This window comes from Sminthopsis crassicaudata, chromosome 5 (genome assembly GCF_048593235.1).
Source record: "Sminthopsis crassicaudata isolate SCR6 chromosome 5, ASM4859323v1, whole genome shotgun sequence".
Lineage (NCBI taxonomy): Eukaryota > Metazoa > Chordata > Mammalia > Dasyuromorphia > Dasyuridae > Sminthopsis > Sminthopsis crassicaudata.
Window position 1 is genome coordinate 223,325,605 of NC_133621.1, and position 22,214 is coordinate 223,347,818.

At 38.8% G+C, this 22,214-nt stretch overlaps 1 protein-coding gene across 1 annotated transcript in view; it reads right to left on the bottom strand.

Annotated features, from left to right (window-relative positions):
* NCKAP1L (NCK associated protein 1 like) overlaps positions 1-21,455 on the bottom strand; it is a gene marked incomplete in the record, with an annotated part of 49,861 nt that extends 28,406 nt beyond the window's left edge. The window contains 15 exon segments of the mRNA XM_074270122.1: positions 2,155-2,213; positions 2,381-2,462; positions 3,072-3,204; positions 3,752-3,861; positions 4,189-4,285; positions 4,839-4,895; positions 6,106-6,262; positions 6,373-6,421; positions 7,709-7,846; positions 7,935-8,025; positions 10,329-10,471; positions 11,293-11,349; positions 13,784-13,876; positions 19,854-19,964; positions 21,229-21,455. Coding sequence (XP_074126223.1) covers positions 2,155-2,213; positions 2,381-2,462; positions 3,072-3,204; positions 3,752-3,861; positions 4,189-4,285; positions 4,839-4,895; positions 6,106-6,262; positions 6,373-6,421; positions 7,709-7,846; positions 7,935-8,025; positions 10,329-10,471; positions 11,293-11,349; positions 13,784-13,876; positions 19,854-19,964; positions 21,229-21,330 — 1,479 coding nt within the window.
* Positions 21,456-22,214: the final 759 nt, after the last annotated feature.

Here is a 22,214-nt window from a genome sequence, read left to right on the forward strand (position 1 = left end):
TAGTAAAGCTTTTTGTACTAAGATTTTTAGGACACTATATTATTGTAATATGATTTTGTAGTCCCCTGACCTTGGGGGGCTTCTGTTCTAACAATAAGTCAGTAGTCCTAAATCTTCTAACTTTGGAATCTGCCTCAGGAAACTCCCACGCTCAATCTGTCTGATTCTGACCACTCCTTAGTCACATAGCTTCTGGCCTCAGGAAACTCCCCCAGATCAATCTCCAGAGACAATAGTGAATAAGACCACTCCTCAATTCACTGCTAACTGGTAATCTTCTCAGTAATAATCTGCTTAAGCAAGACCCACTCCTTCTGCGACTACTCTTTTCCACCTATGATCAAAAGCTGTATAAATGCATCTCCTTGCTTTGTTTCTTTGCTGAATTCCTTTACAATTCAGCCTGCTTTGTAATAGATGTTACTATTGCAACAAAACTTTGCCCCTCCACTAGGAGATGGGTTCAAGCCTGCAAATTCTTTTGAGACATCTGGTGACACAGGTCTGGAACTTTTAGGGTCCCCCCTTTCCAACCTCAACATTATGCTATAAATATAAATATATTATATATACATATGTATGCATGAATATACATAACTATTGTACATAGCTACGTATATACATATGTACATGTATACACCCATATACATACAGATGTGTATATGCAATACACATATAGTCTATACAAGTGCACGTGTGTGTTGCCCGTGCATACGTGTATATACGCATCTACATTGCATTCACATATGTACAGATATAAAATACATTTGTGTCTGCACGCGTATGTACTGTGCATGTGCACATGCAGCCACACACACACACACACACACACACATATATATATATATATATATATATATATATATATATATATATATATATATATATATACATACATGTACATTATGCATACACATATATAAAATGTATCCAGCCCCAATCTCTACCCAGTGTCAGTCCCACATCACAAGTTGCCTGGTGGACAGTCTTACTGAATGTTTGACATCTCAAACTCAACATTCCTGAAAACTGAACTCATTTACTTTTTCCCCAGACTCTTCACTCCTCCAAAGGCTCCCTTCTCTATTGAAGGTAGCACCAGCCTTCCAGTGTCCCAGGTTCATCCTTAGCCTTATCTTGGACTACTTAATCTCTTTCCAATCACTTGCCAAATCCTATTGTCTCTGACTTCACCTCTCTAGCCCCTTCTCTCAGCTCACATGGCTATACCTTGGTTGAGGCTGTCTTCGCCTCTTGCTTAGATAATTGCAACAGCATCCTAATTGATCTTCCTGCCTCAGGTCTCTCTCATCACTCTAGTCCACACAGCTGCCAAAACAATTTTCTTTAAGCACAGATCTGACCATGTGACTTCCCCACTCAATCTACTCCACCAGCTTCCTATTGCCTCTAGCATAAAAATGCTCATTTGTTTAGCTTTGAGAGCCCTACAGAGCCTGGCCTCAAGCTATCTTTTTAACCTGATTGGCTATTACACATTCTACAAAAGGTCAAATCTGCCTTCTCTATGCACTTTATGTGCACCACTCCAACACCTACTCCTTGCCTTTCCCTGGACCATCACATTAGTCTGGAATGCACTACTTTCTCACCTCTGAATCATTCAAAATGGCCCTCTTCTCTTCCTTTGAAACCCAGCTCAAGCACCACCTTCTACTGGGAAGCTTTTCTTGATTCCCCCCAATTCCCCAAATATCTTGTACTAAAATATGTTTTAAAATATATATATATACATGTATACATATATACAATGTATATGTGTATATATATATATATATATATATATATACACACACAGATACATAGATTTTATAGCTATGCCATTTATATTTATAGACATATTTTTCTCCCCCATTAGAAGCAAAGTTTCTCTGAGGTAGAAATTGTTTCATCCTTCCTACTTCTATCTTTAGTGTCTAGCACATTGTAGGTTATTAATTAATATTTATTGATTCATTCATCAAGGTTGGGATGATCCTGATAGGGTTAGGAGAATGGGAAGAAACTATAGTGAGGGGGTTGGGCAGAGGAGAAGGGAAGAAATCCTTCTAGAGGTCTGGAATATTCACTAGGGGAATATATTCACTACATATATTCCCTAAGGGAAGTATCCCACCCCAATCTCTACATTACCTGTAGTCGGAACCAGTCCAACCTCAATCCAGAAAAATCAAACTTTTCTCCAGTATCAACTGTGAAGAAATAAAGATAAGGAAGTTTAAATAGCATCCTGATAATATTAAGTTTTCTGTCCTTATATCCCCTAACTCAATAAAGGAGATTAAGATTTCCAGCAAAGGAGATTCTGCTCCTTCTTCCCCCACATCTCAATCCACTGCCCTCATCTCCCTTTAGTCACCTTGTTTGAGGTTAAGTGAGGAGAGAGTGCTGACAAAAGAAGACATGATGATGGATTCCTCTTCTGGACATACTGACAGGTTCTGGAAGAGTAAAGACAGAGGAGACAAGAGCCAGATGGGCACAGAGGCCCCACTAGACAAGGGAAGGTTCACAAAGCTCAGCTAATACTGTTACAACAGTAAGAATTTATCACAGGGGCCACAGAGAGAGTTTCAGGGATAGGGATAAAAGAGGAATGGCTCTCTAAAGCTCAGAGGAGGAACCTTCTTGGATGTCCTAGCAGACTGCCTCTAGACATCTACTTCCTGTTCTGGTGTACTGCCAGTCTTATTTGTAGAACCCAAAGGAAAAAACAACAAAATCTGGTGACTCTCGTCTCTTTTTTGTTGTTGAGTCATTTTTTTCAGTCGTTTAGGGCTCTTTGTGACTCTATTTGAGGTTTTCTTGGAAAAGATACTGCCATTTCTTTCTCCAGCTCATTTTACAGATGAGAATATTGCAAACAGGGTGAGGTGACTTGCTCAGGGTCACACAGCTAGTGTCTGAGGCTGGATTTTAACTCAGAAGATGAGCCTTCCTGATTTCTGGTTTGGCAGGTTTATACGTGAGGAAAAGGCCCTTTGTCTTCTAACTGCCTCCCACAGGATGATTCCAAACAGGGATTTCCCCCCAGGATTAACAGGACGTACCTGGATGATGTCACTGAGCACAAGAGCATCGAACCTAGCAAGGTACTGAAGGTGATAGCGCTGGATGACTTTGATGTGCCTTTGGATGAGACCTCTCACCTCTACCAGCAAGAAAAGCAGTTCTGCAATATGCCTAAAGATAGATAGGGGATAGAGAAGAAACGGAGAGACAGACAGAAAGGCAGAAGGAGAATTTAGACTTTCCAAAATCATTGGAGTCTTGTACAATGAAGACCCTGGGCTATGGAAAGGGCATTTACTGTGGAGGGATGTGGTTCAAGAAATCTCCCATTAATGTATCATCTAGAACAAGTCACTACCTCTGTTCTTGCTTTTTGTCCAAAAGGTATGGGATTTAAAAGATCTGTAAGGGAGCAGCTAGGGGGCGCAGTGGATAGAGCACAGCCCTGAATTCAGGAGGACCTGAGTTCAAATTTGGTCTCAGACACTTAACACTTCCTAGCTGTGTGACCCTGGGCAAGTCACTTAACCCAAGCCTCAGGGGGAAAAAAAAAAAAAAAAAAGATCTGTAGGATCCCTTCCAGCTTTAAATCTATAATCCTGGGATAGGATATATAATCACTGGCTTCTGCCCAGTCCTAATAGTCAAGAGCTTCAGCTAAACAATTTGAAGGGAAACCGTTGACCCAAGTTCTCCTTTTCCCCTGTCAAGAACTCACAGGTCAGCATAGTCCTCCGGAGTCTTCGTCTTGGTGACATTTTCTGCATGACGAACCAACCAGTTGACTTCATCCCGTATAAAAGACAGAGCCAAGAAGGCCAAAAGTGCCTGCAAAGGGGCAGGGGTTAAGTTTTTGAACTACAAAGTCATTCCTGAAGCATACATAGAATCCTCGCCATAGTATGTACAAAGATAACTTCATACCACCAAATCTAACTAGGACAAGAGTGTTCAAAAACTTTTAATGAAATTTTAAGCTTTAATAACTTAAATATCATATTCTAACTTATGACAAATATGTTTATGGCAAGTATAAATTCATAAACTGGGCTTCATCATCAGGTTCATAGAATTATAGATTTAAAGTACCATAAGAGTTACCTAGTTAACCCCTCTATCTTATCTCTGACCCTCCCTGATAGTTCTACAGCTTACCTTAGGACCCAGTAGTCCTGGTTCATCCATTAACACAATCTCCAGCTCCTTCACTGCAGACCTCAAAAACTGTCGGCGCTGGCAATGAAACTGGCCACTGTGAAGAAGAAAAGGAGTAAGGGGACTTGTTCCTTTACCCAGGCAAAATTTGAGAGAGATGAAGAACAAAAGGGTGGGGAAAGAAAGAGTAAACTAGAGGTGAGAATTATAATAATCCCTTGGGTTATAGGTTGTAAAGTCCTTTTATTTACATTATCTCATTTGAAATTAACAATTAAAAGGCATAACATACAAAGAAAAAATATTGCAAACTCCTAAAGCAACTTATATTAGGTATTAATAATAATAATAATAATGGCCTCATAAGGTAAACAGAGGAGATATTGTTTTCCCTGTTTTATAAATGAGAAAAATAAAAGTTACAAAATTTGCCTAAAATTGTAAATGACAATCAAAACGAGCCTAAATTTTCTGATTTTTAAATCTACTGTGTTTTCTAGGACACCACAAAGACTTTCAGAGAAAGAAGAGAACTTGTGGTAGTGAGTGTTAGCAGCACAGATTAAGATTAAGTTTAATTGATTAAGAAGTGTGAGAGAGAAGCAATGGAGGGGACTAAGGAACAAGGAGAGCATGGGGATACTTCCTACCTGTTATTCACCACATACTCCTTGCTTTCTTTTATATCTGTCACTCGTTTGCCATACCTGGATATTAACACAAGCACAACAGAGTTTGGGGAGCACTAGAGTCCATCTTTCTGTATAAACTCAATGTGAATAACCCACTAGAAGATCTCACCCTCTGCCTAACCCACTGAAGCAGCACATTCCAGCTTGAGAGAGAGCATGTGCCACCCTCCCAGAGGAACCTTCCCTTCCCAGCCCCCAGGTTTCTTTCCTGTGTCTGGCTCTCTTATGGGGTTCTCAACCTGGGCTCCTTTATGAACACTTATGTTCCTATTGCCTAGTTCCCAACTAATCTATATTAGTTTTCCCCTTATACACAGAACCTGAGGAAGGGAGTCTAGGTTAGTCATGTAACAAATGTTAAAATTAGAAACTAGATATCTATAGTGAAAATTAACTGAATTCTTCTTGTTTTCTGGGTTTAGAAGTAGGGCCTGTTACTAAGATACAGCAGATTCTTTTGCCATGAAACCATTCCAAAATGCTGTTGAAAATTGAATCCTTCAAAGTCATCCTGTTCTTCCACTCACTCCAACAGCCTCTTATCAAATACTTCTAAATACTCTAATACTCTAAATGCTTAAGTACTCTAAATACTTCTAGATATTCATATATTCTAAAGAGAACACCTGCTTGGCTTCCCTCTCCAAGAAGACCTCCCATATTAACACTGTCCATCCTCCAACCCAATAACACCATCCTTGATCTACACTTCCCCCTCAATATTCTTTTATTATTGGCATTTTCTGATTCCTAAAAGATACTTCTTTCTTTACACACACATACATATATCTTAGCATGAAAGACTCTTATAGTAGGAATTGGAGTACATTACAAATATCTATAATGCAAAAACAAAACACATAATGAATTTTTTTAAAAAATCATCTAGTTCAATTCTCATCATTCCACAGATGAAGAGAAAAATTAAAGACACTGACTTGGCTGAAATCATACAGCTAATTTCTAGTAGAGCCAGGACAAACATCTAGGTTTTTTTGTCCTCTCAAATTTCAATTACACTTAGTACCTTTTCTTTTAGACCACAAATTCCATGAAAGCAAAACTATGGTTTGCCCTTTATATGTTTGTTCTTTGAGACTCATTCCAAGCCCCTGGAACATTGCTCTGTGTTCCTTGGCATTGACACAAATCCGCTGACTGATTCAGAATGAGAAAAGAAGGGAAAGACCCCAAAGGCTGCTTGACCAGCTCTTGGAAACCTCACCCTTTCAAACTGCCGAAAAGGTCTTCGGTGACCTTGTGCACCTGAAGCACTTCTTCCCGGATGAGGGTGATGTACAAGGAGCCCTGCAAACCTAGCTTCCACAGTTTCTGGCACTGGGGATTGGCGTTAAGGCATCCATGGCACAAAAGGAACCCTACTAAAAATGGGGAAGATTCCAGAGAAGGAAGTTTTAGTGGTTAAAGCCCTTGGGTTTGTTATTTATGTTTGTCATCAAACCCCTTTCAGCCCCACTCCCAGAACACTTACTCAGGATCCAACGTTCCATCACCTCCAAAGAGAGATACTCACAGGCCATCTGAGAGAAAGAGAAGGGCAGAGGTCAATCAGACAGTGGACTTATCTATCCCCCAGAGGAGAAGGGCAGTCCAGGAGAAAAAGAAGGCAGCTGAAGGACTCACTATTCATAAGAGTCACAGATGAGGCCAGATGAACTAAGACTGAATTAAATTTACCATTTAACTAAGCAAACCAGGCCACTGTGGGACCTAGCTGGGTGAAAGCAATAATAACAGGAGTTGGGAAAATTGGAGGAAGGGGCACAAATAGAAAAAAGAAGAGAAACAGATGATGGATAAAAGATTTACCTTCTGTAAACTACATCAATCAATATCTCAGGCATTATTAGAAACAGGAGTTGAATACTAGGAGGTAGAACTCTGGCATTTTCCCTGATCAACCCAGACCTCAGTGATCTCTCCATCTTCCAACCTCCTTTCCTGTTCAGTGTCCACAACATTCATCAGGTACTTATTTTATGCTGCCTTATAATATGAGCTTTTTTTTTTTTCTTTTTTTTTTTTTTTTTTTTTTTTTTTTGGTACATCATGTACAAAACTAACTAGGCTGTCATTCTCTGAGGCAAGAAATTTCTATTTCATCTTTGTTTCTCTTCTCCCTCCCCACTCAGCCTCCTGACATTCAGTATTCATAGCATTAATTGTGTGCTTGGGAATTTAGACTTTATTCTGGGGGTGATGGGGAGCCATTGAAGATGTCTGAGTAGGAGAGCAGCAGGATCAGAGTCATGCCTTAGGAATCTTTTCTCTCACAGCAACATATAGATTGAATTGAAAAAGGGAGAAACTGGATAAAGAAGCTATTGTTTTAGTGAGAGCCATAGGTTTGGAAGTTATTCATAAAGTAGATAATTGGCACTGTAGATAGATGGAGAAGGGAGAAATTATTCAAAGAAAGGAAGAGTGCTTCAGGGACAGTCTAAAATCAAAAGAAGCTTCAAGGACAGTGCCTTATGCTGCCAAGCAGATGCTCAAAAAAAAATATCTGTTGGTTAATTGGAGATCTTGACTAGATACCCTGCTGGTGCCTCAGTTTTCCCTCTATTGATACATTCAATAAAAATGTCTACAAGGTAAAAAATAAATACAAATTCCTGCACTTACCCCAACCTCCAAACCAATCTCCAAATGCCCACAGGAAAGAAATTCTGACTTGTCCCTTTTCAGGTAATTCAGAGACAATGCTCAATTCTCCTCTGCTCTAGTTCATTCTGGGCCTGACAGAGCCACCTTTCCCCAGAATTGGCCTTAACTATCACTGCAGCCTGCCAAGAGAGGCCACTGACCGTGTCTGAACTGGCAGGGTTGATCATGGTTGGGGGGGCACTAATGAGGCTCAGAAGCTGGGCGCTCCGCCACTGTTCAGCCCCCTGGTTCCTTCGAGTAAAGAGGAAGTGCAGGGAGAGGAGGGCCCCACTCACAGCCTGTGAAGAGAGACAAACAGAATTAAGGTACCATAAAAAGGTGAGTAAAGTGAATCGTGATTATTTTTTCCCTGCCCCAGAAGCTTGCCTTTGTGTGGGGGCCAAACTCTTCCGTCAGCTTTTTCAAGGGATGATCATATTCCAAAACCATCTGGCCCAGACGGGCAAAGCTGGGGTCACTGGGAAAAGAGTTGGAGAATATTACAGGGCTTTCTTTACCCACCTGATCACCTTCAAGTGGTCCCTGGGGAGAGAGATCTTAGCATGGTCTTAGTCTCTGAGATTTTTTTTTTTTTTTTTTAACAATTTGGCTAGAATCTCTCTAGAAAACAAGGTATTTTAATAGTTAAGGCTTTTTTTGAAATGTATGTTAAATCAGATGAGTCAGACTGCATATCAGATATGACAAGGTACAGGAAAATAAATGGATAAGAATTTAGAGATAGAAAGGATCATAAGATTGTAGATCTATGGCCAGAAGGGATGAACCTCTAATATCACTGAGCTCAATTCCATCCTTTCACAGATGAAGAAACTGAAATCCACAGAGATGAAGTCATTTGTCCAAGAAAGTAGTAGAGGCAGCATTTTTATCCAAGGTCTCTGATGCCCAATCTAGAATCCTCTCCACTCACTTCCTTAATCACTTTAGAATCATAGTTCAAGGAACAGCTAGGTGGGTGTTTCAGTGGATACAGCACCAACCCTGAAATCAGGAGGATCTGAGTTCAAATCTGGTCTCAGATACTTAATTTTTCCTAGCTGTGTGACCCTGGGCAAGTCACTTAGCCCCAATTGCCTCAGAAGAAAAAAAAAAAGAAAGAGAGAGAGAAGAGGTATTGAACACGTGGCTTGTTGGCCTTGTGAGGCCCACAACACTGCAAAGGTAGCCCAAACCAGATTCAAGTGTTGTTCAGGGATTTTCTTGCAAAGAAAAGGTTTGCTACTTCCTTCTCTAGCTCATTTTACAGATGAAGAAACTGAGGCAGAGAGGGTCACATTTGATTTGAACTCAGGAAGATGAGTCTTCCTGACAGCAGGCCTGGCATTCTATTCATTGCACCAATTAGCTGCCCCTAGATTAAAATGTAATTGGGAATATTTAACAAAATAAATAGAAATGCAATAAAATTCAGATATTATTAACATATGGCTTTCTAAATCAATATGCAACCCCCGGGGAACCTATGTATAGTTTAGTGGTCCCCATTTCTATTTAAATTTGACAGCACTAGACTAAATGACCTTTAAAGTCTTTTCCAGTTCTAAACCTATGATCCAAAAATCCCATGATCCTTCAGCCCTCGAGTATTCAAGTTGTATTCAGATTGTCAGGTCTAAATATATGTACAAATGGAGCTGAAAAGGCTGCAACTAACATACAAATCATTTGGTTTTGCTTGGAATGCATTATAGTAAATGTCATTTCTCATAGCATTACCTTCTTGATTTTCTTTCCACTAATATTAAGCAAATTCAGATTGCATTCTCTTTGCAATTCCCTACAGTGGGACCCAGGTGACTGGGGAAGAGGGAGAGACATAGAAGCCAGACCAGTATTAAAAACTCCACGTGCAATGCCAATGAAAAAGTTGAGATGAGTTGTTTGATTCTGTGTCCTGGTACACCTGGCTCATAGGAAATTTAAGTTGTTTTTATTTCTAGCAATTATATCTCTCCGTCTGTAACAGGGGTGAACCCTGAAACTGTCCTTGACTTTCAGGGTGAGCCTGAAACTCTCCTGACAGGAACCCACCCTTCAGTGCAGTTAAGTGGTTTCATTAAGATTGGCCCAGGACCACTCTCTATTTAGCTCAGTGGTCTCATTTAACTAGAGATCTGGACCTGATAATTTCTTTTGAGTAGCTGCATCTTCTATTGAACTGAAAATTATCCCAGGACCCTTCCTACTAACCCGAAACTTAAATGATTTTATTCAACTGGAAATCTAGGCCTGAGGGCAGTGATAACATTGAAGTAATTTCATTCAATTGAAACTTCAGTCCCTCAGATTTCCTATTAAAGAGCATTTTTGGACTCATATCTTTGCAGAGGCCCAAAGCAGGACCATGTCATCAAGGAATCTCAGGCATAGCTGCCTGCCAGGACCCCTGCCCGCTGTGAAGACATTCTCTTCTCAATGTTAACCTATTTATCTCTCTGTCAGGATTTCTCTGCCAGACCTTTATCTCTCTGCCAGGACTGACTTCTTAGTGCCAATAAAACTTCCTTTTTGCCAATCAAACTTTTCGGGTTCATGAATTCTTTCACGAAGGACCTACACTGACCAGAAGGGAATTCTCACACCCCAACTCTGTGCACTGCCACTAAATGCATTATTTGGTTCCCTGATCTGGGATCTAGGATCATAAATTCCCAGAGGTCAAAAAGTACCTCTTTTATCCTCTCTGTAGCCAACTTTTATCTCAAAGCCCCAAATAGAAGGACTCTTGGAACAATTGTTTTCCTTTAGTCATCTCACCTGTGTCCTTGTGTCATCTCAAAAGCACAATTATACATGCCAATGAGCACCCTCCGGTCCTCAATCCGGGACAGCAGCAAAATAACTGAGGTGTAAGTCACAATCAGATCAAGGTAGCTCCTAGTAAAGTCGAAGTTGAGGTTCTACAAAGGAAGAAAGTGGGCGAGGGTTGCAAATCAGACAGGCCATTAATTTGAATCTTCCCACTTCCCTACTCCTAGCAAATACTACTTGAGTTGATGGATCTAACTGGTGAGCTTTTCTGTGTAGGATCAACCCTTATTGATCAGGAAAATATATAAAGAAAGCAGAGATTGTGATGAATAGGAAAGGATATAGGTAGAAGTAAGGAGAGGGACCATGGAGCAAGGAGAAAGCATGAGATAGAAAAAAAAGCAAAACAAGAAAACATTCAAAGAACAAGGGAGATTTTTGTACTTGTTTAAATAAATTCATCAAAAGAATGTTTAACTTGTAAATATATGTTAAATGGTCATTGTTTTGAGTCCTTTAGGTAATAGAATTATAGTCTCAGGAAAATACAAATGAAGGTAAGACTTTTCCCTAATCCCATTACATTCCCCAATGCCTGTCTCAAAGTAGACTCTAAATATTCATAGGATCCTAGAATTAGAAATAGAAGGAACCTCCCAAGACTTTTAATTCAACTTTCTCCTCTTACAAATGAGGCAGCTGAGACCCAGGGAGATTCAATGGCTTACCCAAAGTCACACAGAAAGTATAAAAGATTCAATTTGAACTCAGGTCCTCTGTCTCCTAAGGAAATGCTTCCTTCCCCCCTCCCCCATGTCATTTTATCTCCCTAAATATCCATTGATTGGTTTCATTTAATTCCTAGTACTCTTTCCTCAAACTTTTCTGTTTCCCCCCAACCCTCATGATGGGTGTTCTTTCAAATGACTAGTCCCATAGATATAAAGGAGAGGAGGACACAGGGCATTACGATGTCAAAATGGCACTGGCAGGCATCAATGGTATTGAGAAGCTCATATACATGATCCTGAGGAGAGAAGTCAAAACAGAAGCAGATGTCAAATGGGAAAGTGTGGAAGAGGAGATATCTTATAGCAATTTATTTTCAAATTACATGTAAAGTTAGTTTTCAATATTCATTTTTGTAAGACTTTGAGTTCCAAACTTTCTTCCCACCCTGTCTCCCTCTTCTCCAAGACACAAAGCAATCTGATATAAGTTATATGTGTACAATCATTTAAAACATATTTCCATATTAGTCATACGAAAATCATTAGTCATTAGTCATGTGAAAGAAAAATCAGAAAAAAAAGAAGAAAATCACAAGAAAGAAAAAAACAAAAAAGGATAAAAATAGTATGCTTTGATCTACATTTGATGAGACCCTCAGTAACTGGTTGGCAGAGAGGGACTGGAGCATTGATGGAATTGCTCCCTGGGGCAAGCAGGTAAGGACACTAATAGAGATCAGTTTAGCCTTGGTGAATCGGGTTGCCGTCCCTTTAAGAAACCAGTCCTTTCAGATTGATGTATTCCTTTCTGATTCCCAGCCCCTCCTAACTGATGCATTATCAATTCAAGAAGCTAGGACCACAAATCCTGATCAAAAGCACCCCTTTGAATTCTAATAGGAGATCTGGGCTTGTCTCAGCCCCTACCGAACCTGAGCCAACTTGGGCTCTCACACTCCCCACTGGATAGGAGCCAACTTGGGACTCCACCTTTAACTAAATTTCTTATTATAAAAGAGCCAATCAGGAATCCTCTCTTTGCAGAGGTTCCAAACATGGCAGCCTTATGTCTGGCATGCCAAGGATCTCTGCCCACTGGAACACTTTCCAGTGCCCTCTTATCTCTACCTTTACTTTTTACTGACTAGACTTTAACCTCACTTCCAATCCCCAAAATAAACCTCTTTTATCAATCTAGGTTTTTGGGTCTGTAAATTCCTTTACAGGGGACTCTTGCACCTCCACCAGACCTTACTTAACTCCCTGTCCTTGCACCAAATCCTGAAGGGCTGTAGGGGAGTTCCACTTGACTCCCTGTACCTCCAATCTGCCACTAGACCTCAATTTCATTTGGGTACCCAAATCTATACCTCATCAGTGGTCCCACCCTCTGTGGAAGTCCCATCTCTGAGGGGGGCCCAGCTTGCTATATCTGGTTAGAAATCCAAATTGTGTCAAACCCCTGAGGTTAAATTTCCCCTATAAATTTTTTCCATGGCTCACATTCATCTTTGCTGAATCTCTCTTGGGCACTTTGCCTTGTGCTGTTTTTCTCTCACCCTACCTCTATGACACAGAATCTCTCTTCTCAATCCCCCAACATCCCTCATGAGATTTTTCTCCTTGGTATGGCTAACTCTTTTAGGGTGCTAAATCCCTTATAGGGTTAGTCCACCAAACAATGGTATAATCCCTTTCCCTTGCTAACCGCCTTTTGGGATCAGTCTCCTAACTTCTTTATAAATTTAGCCTACCAGTCAATGATACATTCCCACCTCATGCCATGTTCCCTTTAATAGCATCTTCTTCCTGATTAATTGTTCCATTACAGAACTTGTCTTTTACCTTGTTGATTGTTATTTTTAAAAATATCTTTCCTTGCTAACTCCTGTGTGTTAATTCACATAATAAATAATACTCTGTTATACTTGTGATGAATGCCTATAACATAACTTCATGTCTCAAATTGAATTTCTATTATGCTATTTTATATAATATTCTTATTACCATTTTATTGCTCTCTTGAATCCATTTCATATTTATCACTCCTAGTGCCTATATTATAAATATTCCATCCTCACCTGGATGAAAATGTGGCCTATAAAAGGACTGACTACTTCATATTCTAACATTAGCTTTTCCAAAATGTGACCAGAACATACTTTAGTGCTAGCTAGACATTGCTCCCTTATTTCAAGTAAAATTAAAATGAATTATTTAAAAATTATGTTTTTATTAAAGTTGCTATAACTCTCTAATGAATTTATGATGTAGTATTTTATTTTGTAGCAATTTATACTAATAGACTGGAAGCTCCATGAGGGAAGGAACTGGGTCTTTTCTAAGCTTTTTATTTCTCCAATGCCTTGGAGTGGTCTATACATAATAAATATGTATTTGATAAGTGACCATTATATTGAGAAAGACTACCTAAGGCATTCAAGTCAATTTCTATAATGACAGAACAATAGAAATTTTCTGTATAATGGGTTACTACTAAAGAACTGACCACATTCATCTATGATCCTCTGCTTCCTCCTGGGGAAGTTATAGTCCCTGACTATATTGTCCTTTAGATAAACCTAATTCTAGTACCAAAGGTTTTAATTGTTAAGATGAGGATGGATTTAATCTCAAACACTTTAGATTAACAATCTTCTGGGAGAGAGAAAGGATACCAGAGTCCCTACCCAGTAACTCAAGGATGGGGAAGAATTAAAGGCTATTCACCCGAAATTCCATGACGTCCACAAATGATTGGTAATAGCTGGTGAGGAATCTGACAATTTCTGTTTTGTCCCGATGAACAGGTCCTAAATGTTGCTGGGAAGAACAACAATAGAATAAAAAAAGAATTGTACTCAACCAAGTACTCAACAGCAAGAAGGGTTAGACATAGAGAACTTCCTAACATATATTAAAATATAGCTAAGGGAAATGTGTTCCTTTTAGGACAATCTTGCACAGGGGAAATAGTCTAAAAAAGTCCCAGTGTGATCCTGCCTAGACTCAAAATTATTTTTTTAATGACACTATTATCTTTCCTACTGTAGAAATCAATGATTCTATGGTCACATCAGAAATATTATAATAGATTTATAATAGATAGAAAATTATAAATGGATTCATTGGATGGGAAAAGAGGAAATGTAAATTCTAGGCTAGCTGCCTAGAGACCTCAGGATCAGCCAGAATCAGGATAAGCAAAAGTCCTTGGTCTTTAGGGGGAGAAGTGGAGGAGATGGGCAAAACTGCCACAAGCTCTCCACTAACCTTCCTTCTCCTCATCTTACTGCAAAGTGACTCTGGCTTGTCTCACTCCACCCTCTAATCCCTCCTATGATTATCAGTATACACCAAAAGAACAAGCTAGCACAGAATAAAGAGAAGGGCCATTTTCCAAGCATATGCTAATAGCTACTTTCCAATAGGTAATTAACCTTAAGTGCTCAGTTGTCTGATTCAAGCACACCTTTTAAGAGTTTCAGCCCTTTACAAAGAAAGATGGGAACTTTCCAAGTCTTGGCTTTGCAAAAAGAAGGGATAAATAGCAACTTACATGTATATAGTAGTTTTCTTAAACAAAGTGCTTTCTGTGAACAGATAACACAATGTATAAAGCTCTGGGTCTGGAGTCAGGAAGACCTGAATTCAAATCAGCCTCAGACATTTACTTGCTGTATGACCTTAATCAAATCATTTAATTTCTGTTTGCCTCCAATTTCTTTGACTATAAAAAAGTAGGGACCTGCCTTCCAAGATTGTTGTGAGGATCAAATGAGATAATATTAGCTAAGTGCTTAGCTTAAATAGGCACTAAGTCAACATTAGTTATTATATTTGTTATCATTATCATCATCAACACCCCTGTGAGACAGTCTTGTGTAAGTATTCATATATACATTCTATAGATGAGGAAACAGACTCAAAGCCATTTGCAAAGGGCAGAGCCAAGATGATGAAAAAAGGCAGGAATTCTCTTGAGTTTTCCCCAAACTCCTCCAAACAACTTTAAATAATGTCTCAAAATAAATTCTGAAGCAGCAGAACTCACATAAAGACAAGGTAAAACAATAGTCCAACCCAAGACAACTTAGAAAGTCAGCAGGAAGGGTCTGTTATACTAGAGTTAAGAGTGGAGCATAGACCTGCACAGGCCCTACCTTAGCAAGGCAGTAAGATTGAATTCAAGGAGCAGATGTGGCAGTTACCAGACCTTTCAGTCTACAGACAGTAAAAAAGTCAGACAAATAGTTAAAAGGAGATTATAGGAGTCCCTCTGTTGTCACCAGGGGCAGAACACTTTTGCTTTGCCCATATCTGAATCTGGGTCCCAGTTCCTGTCAGTCCCACCATGAGGAGGGGCATAGCAGAGGTTTGCAGCTGCAGGGAAACTAGGATCTTAGTCATAGTTCTAGGATAGAAAAGAGTGTTTGTGGTTACTCACAGGCCACAAGGGTAATAATAATCACGTCTCTTTGTAGCTCATACCAACTTGGCCAACAAAAGTCCCAGGACAAGTTCACTTGGTCTTTGTTTTGGTCCTGATTGCTTCAGAACAAATATAAATAGCAATTGTTTTGGCCAGAAACCCTTTGGGTCTCCCCTTCTCAGATTGATTTCCTTTTAATTTTTGTAATTTTTGACTAGGTTTAAAAAGAAAAAGGAAAGAAAGAAAGGCTATTTTTTGCCTCATTTCTTTCTTACCCAGCCTTAATCATTGAATGGATAGATAGCTACCTCAGTCAGCCAATGGATAGACAGATGCCCAGTTTTACTGGGACCTATAAAAGACCAAGATCTTTCACTGCATCCAGGACAATCTCCAGTTGTCTTAATCTATATGTGGCCACTGGACCCAGATGGGCCTAAAAGAGAAAGTGAGGCTGGGGTCCTTATATAATCTTCCTTCCCTCAAATCCAATTCACTTACATGTAATGGTATCACCTCCCTGTTGTCATGGTTGTCTTCAAGAATGAAATTCTACATCAAATACCTTAGAAGAACTGAAAATGTGCAGATTACCAGAATTACCTCTGAAAACAGCAGCACAAAATACCTGAAACTTGGGGTGGTGCTCCCTCCACTTTGGAAGCAGAGCTCCTCTTTAGCATATAGTAAAAAGTCAAGAAATAAGCTGGAAAAATGAGCAAGCAACAGAAAAATATTCTGAATGAAGAAAGATGCTATGTTGACAGGGAAAATCAAAACACGAACTCAGAAGAATACAACAAAATCAAAATTTCTACATCAAAAGCATCACAGAAAAATTTAAATAGGTCTCAGGTCCTGGGAGAATTCAAAAAGTTTATTTTTTTTGTTTTTTGTTTTTTGAATCAAGTAAGAGAGGTAGAAAGAAACATGGAAAAAAAGAGAATTGGAAGCGATACAAGAAAATCATGAAAAAAGAATCAGCAGCTTGATAAAGCAGACACACAAAAAATACTTAAGAAAAATAACACTTTAAAAAAAACAGAATAGGTCAAATGGCTAAAAGGCACAAAAATCCAATGAAGAAGAAAATGCCTTGAAAAGCAGAACTAATCAAATGAAAAAAAAAAAATTTCTCCAAAAATTCACTGAAGAAAATAATTCCTTAAAAATTAGAATTGAACAAGTGAGAATTAATAACTTTAGGAGACATCAAAAAATAATCAAAATCAAAAAGAATGAAAATATAAGAGGAAAATATGAAGTATTTCACTAGAAAAACAACTGACCTGGAAAATACAAAAGAAATAATTTTAAGAATTATTGGATTACCTGAAAATCATGATCAAAAAAAGAGGCTAATCAACATTCAAGAAATCATCAAGGAGAACTATCATGAGTAAAATAGAAATGGAAAGGATCCACTGCTTATCTCCTGGAAAAGATCCCAAAAAGGAAACTTCCAGGAATATTAGAGTCAAATTCCAGAGCCCTCAGGTCAAGAAGAAAAAATATTGTGAGCAAGCCAAAAAAGAAACAATTCAAATATCAGGGAGACATTGTCAGGATAACACGAAATTGAACAGATTCCACATTAAAAGATTGGAAGGCTTAAAAAATGATATTCCAGAGGACAAAAGAGCTAGGATTACAACCAAGAATCACCTACCCAACAAAAACTGAGTATAATCCTCCCAGGGGGAAAGTAGCTATTCAATGAAATAGAGTACTTTATAAGCATTTTTGATGAAAAGATTAGAGTTGAATAAAAAAATTTTACTTTCAAATACAGGATTCAAGAGAAGCATAAAAACAGAAAAGAGAAATAAGGGACTGAATAAGGTTAAACTGTTTATATTACTATGTAAGAAAATAATAATTGTAACTCCTAAAAATTTTCTCATTATTAGAGCAATTCAAAAGGAGAGAGAGAGAGAGAGACAGACAGACAGACAGACAGACAGACAGACGGAGAGAAAGAGAGAGAGAGAGAGAGAGAGAGAGAGAGAGAGAGAGAGAGAGAGAGAGAGAGAGAAGTTACAGGTGTGCGCTGAATGTTATAGAATAATTATCTAGAAAAACAAAATTAAATGATAAATAAAAGGAATACACTGGGAGAACAGGAAAGAGAGTTAAAATTAAGCAAATTATCTGACATAAAAGAAATATGAAAGCTTTTAGAGTGGAGAGGAATACAGGAAGAAATGGAAGGAAGAACACACGTACCTTACTCTTATTGGAATTGGTTCAAGGAGGGAATAACACACACTCAGTTGGGTAAAGAAATCTATCTTGTAATGTAGGAAATCAGAAGGGGGAAGGAATAAGAAAAGAGGGGGAAAGATAAGAGAAAGGGGTGAGGGTGGAACTTCAGAAAAAAAGATGGACTAGGGGAAGTAAAAGTCAGAAGCAAGATACTTTTTTAAAATGGATAGGGCAAAAGGAGAGAGAGTAAGATAAATGGGGAAAATAAGATGGAGGAAAACACACAGTACTCATAACAGAAAAAAAAAATTACAGCCAGAGCCATTCCTCAATTAATAAATGCTCAAAGGATATGAACAGGCAGTTTTCCTTTGAAGTAATCAAAGCTATCTATAATCATATGGGAAAAATGCTCTACACATTCCTATTGACTAAAGAAATGCAAATTAAAACAACTCTGAGCTATCCTCCACACTTAACAGATTGGCTAAATGACAGGAAAGGAAAATGACAAATGTTGGAAGGGTTGTGGAAAAATGAGAAATTAATGCACTGTTTGTGAAGTGCTATATTGATTCAACCATTTTAGAGATCAGTTTAGAACTATGCACAATGAGCTATAAAATCATGCATACCCTTTGACCAAGAAATACTACTACTACTAGGTCCATATCCCAAAGAAATAAAAAAACAAAAAGGAAAAGGACCTATATGTACCAATATTTATAGTAGGGGGTTTTTTTGTGTGGTTTTTTTAAATTTTTTTAGTGATGGCAAACAATTGGAAATTGAGGGGATGTTCATCATTTGGGGAATGATTAAACAAGTTGTATATGAGTGTGATGAATGTTATTGTGCTACATAAAATGAAAAGCAGAATACCCTCAGAAAAAAACCTGTAAAGATAACCCAAAGTGATACAAAGTGAAATAAACAGAACCAGGGCTACATTGTACACAGAAACAGCAATATTATTGAGTGATCAACTGTGAATGACTTAGTTATTTTTAGCAACATAATGATCCAAAACAATTCTGAAGGATCTGTGATTTTAAAAATATGATACACCTCTAGAAAAAAATATTGCATATGTATAATCTATATCAAATATCAAATTGCCTTCTCAGTGAGAGGGAGGGAATGATATAATTTGTAACTTAAAAAGTTTAAATTGTTTTTACATGTAATTGGGGGGAAATAAAATATAATTTAAAAAAAGAAAAAGAAAAAAGGGCCTCTTGTCCATAGTCAAATTGCTAGTCAAAGTCAGTGTAGGGATTCTAACCAAGATATACTTTTGTTATCTCAAGCTGTGCTGGAAAAAAAAAAGAGGGATTGATGAGAAAGGAGCTCAACAAAGTTAGAAGTAGACCTAAGTAAGAAGTAAGTGAAGTGAACCTAGGAAGTTACAGCAATCAAATAAAAATCTGTTAGGCTGATCTAGTTTTCTTCTTAATCTGGGTCTGTAAACATAAAAAAAATTACATTTTTTTCTAATAACTGTATTTCAGTTTATTTGATTTCTTTTATAATTTGTGAATTTTATGTTATATATTTTTAAACAGTTCTCAGGAGGGATCCATAAGTTTCACCTGACAGAGTATCCAAGGGGTCCAGGTACACCACAGAGCTCAAGCTCTAAGAAAGTCTTTTCACTAACTCTGCATAGGGAAGGGACTGCTTGGCCAGTTGAGGTTTCCAGCCTTACGTTCTCAGAATGAATATTCAGAATTTACAAAGTCATAACTATAAGACAAATCAAATCAAAGAAAACAATTAGATGATTCAGTGGGGTGGTGGTGAACAATAATCACCTAGCTACAATGTTGTAGTGAAGCAAAAATGAGAAATGTGTTTATATAAATGCTAGCTACTGTTATAATTTTCAGTTTCCCACCACCTAGTTTAGGGAAGGTTAGTTGGAGAATGAGGGTCTAGTTTATCCTGGGGTGGGATTGGAGTTAAGTGTTAAAATGTTTTCATGGTCAGTGTGGGGGTTTACTTTGTTTGTACTGTGTGTGTTTGTTATAAAGAATTTTTCTTTTCTTTCTATTTCCAGGATGGAGGGTGATAAATAAATCTTTCAGGGAGAGAAGCTAAGTGCTTATTAACTGAAAAAAAATGTAATTTAAAAAAGAGGAAAGGCAGAGGCAGGCTTCTCACCGTGCTGCTCCGGACATCTACGTTGGGGAATTTCTTGCTGATATACTTGACAGATGATTCCATAGACTTTTCCAGGAGAAAAGGTGGCTTGGATTTAGGGTCTGAACAAGTCTGGGTAGAAAAAAACAGAAAGGATCGCTATCTGCCCTCTGACCAGCTAGAAGCATCACTCTACCTATCTCATTTATCCCTCTTGACCCACTTTAGGAAGGAGAGTTCAGAGAATTACTTCCTTCCGACTGGCATCAGAGGGCTAGCTAAGCTAGCTGGCCACACAAACATCAGAAAATGGGAGGGACCCAAAGTTAAGGGCTTCTCTCTGCTTGGCCCAACTCTAAGAGGAAGCTAAGCTAAATAACACCCCTAACCAAGCCCGGAAAGAGCAAGTAAGGCAGTCAGACTGCTTGGAAAACCTACATCTAAAATGGATTTGGGGGAAGGTTCAGTAATATAACTTGATTTCCATAAGGCCAGCTCCTTCCTCCACAAAGAACCTGTGGGAGACATGGGTCAGAAACCGATTTATGGACAACTATAGTATAATAATAGCAAAATGCATAAAACTCTTCCCTGCTTTTCTCCTCCTAACCCTATACTCCATTCTCCCCATTCTCTTTTCTCTTGTAGTGCTCTCGTACCCGCTGCCCCTCTCTCTTCTATGGGCCATCTTCAATCCCCTTTTGTTCTACATAGTATCCATTTAAATTCATTGCTTCTACGTTTGGGTTTATCCCACCTGGGGAAAATGGATATATTTATCTCCAAAGATATTCCCCTTCTCTACCAGACATTAGGTTCTCCCTTCCCCCCCAAGGTTTTGTCTGTGATAAGGCCGAGGAGCCTATGTCAAAGATTCTGGTTCAAATGTTTTCTTCTTGTTTCTTCCCTAACAAAAAACCAGATTCTCACCATGGTATCAATCATAAAATTATAAATCTGGAAGGCCGGGGCCATCTAGTCCAACCTGTCCTTCTGACAAGGAATTCCCCCTCTACACACACACAGACTTCATGGAAATTAAGTGATTTTTTCCCAAGGTCACTGGGTAGTAATTGAGATAGGATTATTAACATAGACCATCTGATGCCAGAGTTAATAGGGAACTGTATCATGGTACTTCTCCCAACGATCAGTGATGAGACTGAGAATAAGGAAAGAGGGAAGTTGAGAAGGAACCCACCCATCTGCCTCCCCACCTCAACAATGCCAGAGGATCTGATCTCCTTCAGTCCTTTAAATGTGGCTGTAACAACGAAAAAAGAGCAAAAAGCAAGGGTTGGTATAGGAGAATAATCCCTAACCACTGAACTTGAGACCTCAGAAACATAGACTTCCTGATAGCCCTATGTGGGGGAGTTCAGCAGGTCCCACTTACCTTCTTGATGTTATAAATTCGAATAAGAACCCCACGCCCTCGGTCATTCAGAATAGTGAGCTTCTCAGTCAGCTTATGCTGGTAGCAGGAGGTCATTGACATTTTGACTTGAGCTAGGGAGAATCTCTCACTGTAAACCGGAATCAGTAGAGGAACCCAAAGGCTCAGATCGGGGAGAACTGGCCTGTTTGGTAAATCTCTTCCTGCTGCTCTATGATTGGCTCCAGGGGTAAAAAGCTGTCATAGTTCACAAACTCAGAGCTTTCTCCTGCTTCCTTTTTATAAATTCAATTCCCCCCCCCACCATCCCCGCCCCAGACTTCCCCTTTTGGGCCTCTCTGCATTTGCTTGGGGTGGGGAGAAAACTCTTGTTTCACATAAAACAAAATACAAAACTCGCTTCACATAAAACAAAATACAAAACTCTTGCCTCTCATTCAAAGTCTAGTCCCAGTCTACCTCACCAGCTATAACTGCCACTACTACCCCACAGATATTGTCTATTCCTGACATATTTACTATTTCTACCACACTCCCACTTAACCTGATCTTTCAACTAAAATGTGGCCTCCCACCCCTAAACACACATAGTTCTCTCTACCCATCTGAAAGATACCCATTCTCCTAGGCCTGCATCAAACAAACTAATCCACCTTCCTCTAAATAGTTCCAACATTTTTGTTTAGCTCTTATTACTCTCTTCTGGTTTTCCTCTTATTTATCAGAATATGCCTTTTCACGTTACTTTGCTGGAGCTTAATCCAGGTTATATCCACTAAATGAGAATGTCTTCCCAAGGTTGGCTTTCTTCTATATTATTTCACTTAATAATCTTATCAGCTTTCATGGACTCAATTATCATCTCTGTACAGATGATTCCCAGATGGCCATATCCAATCCTCAATTCTCTCCTGAGCTCCAGTCCTGCATTCCCAGCTGTCTACTGAATATCTCCAACTGGATGTCTTTTAGATATCTTCTAAACT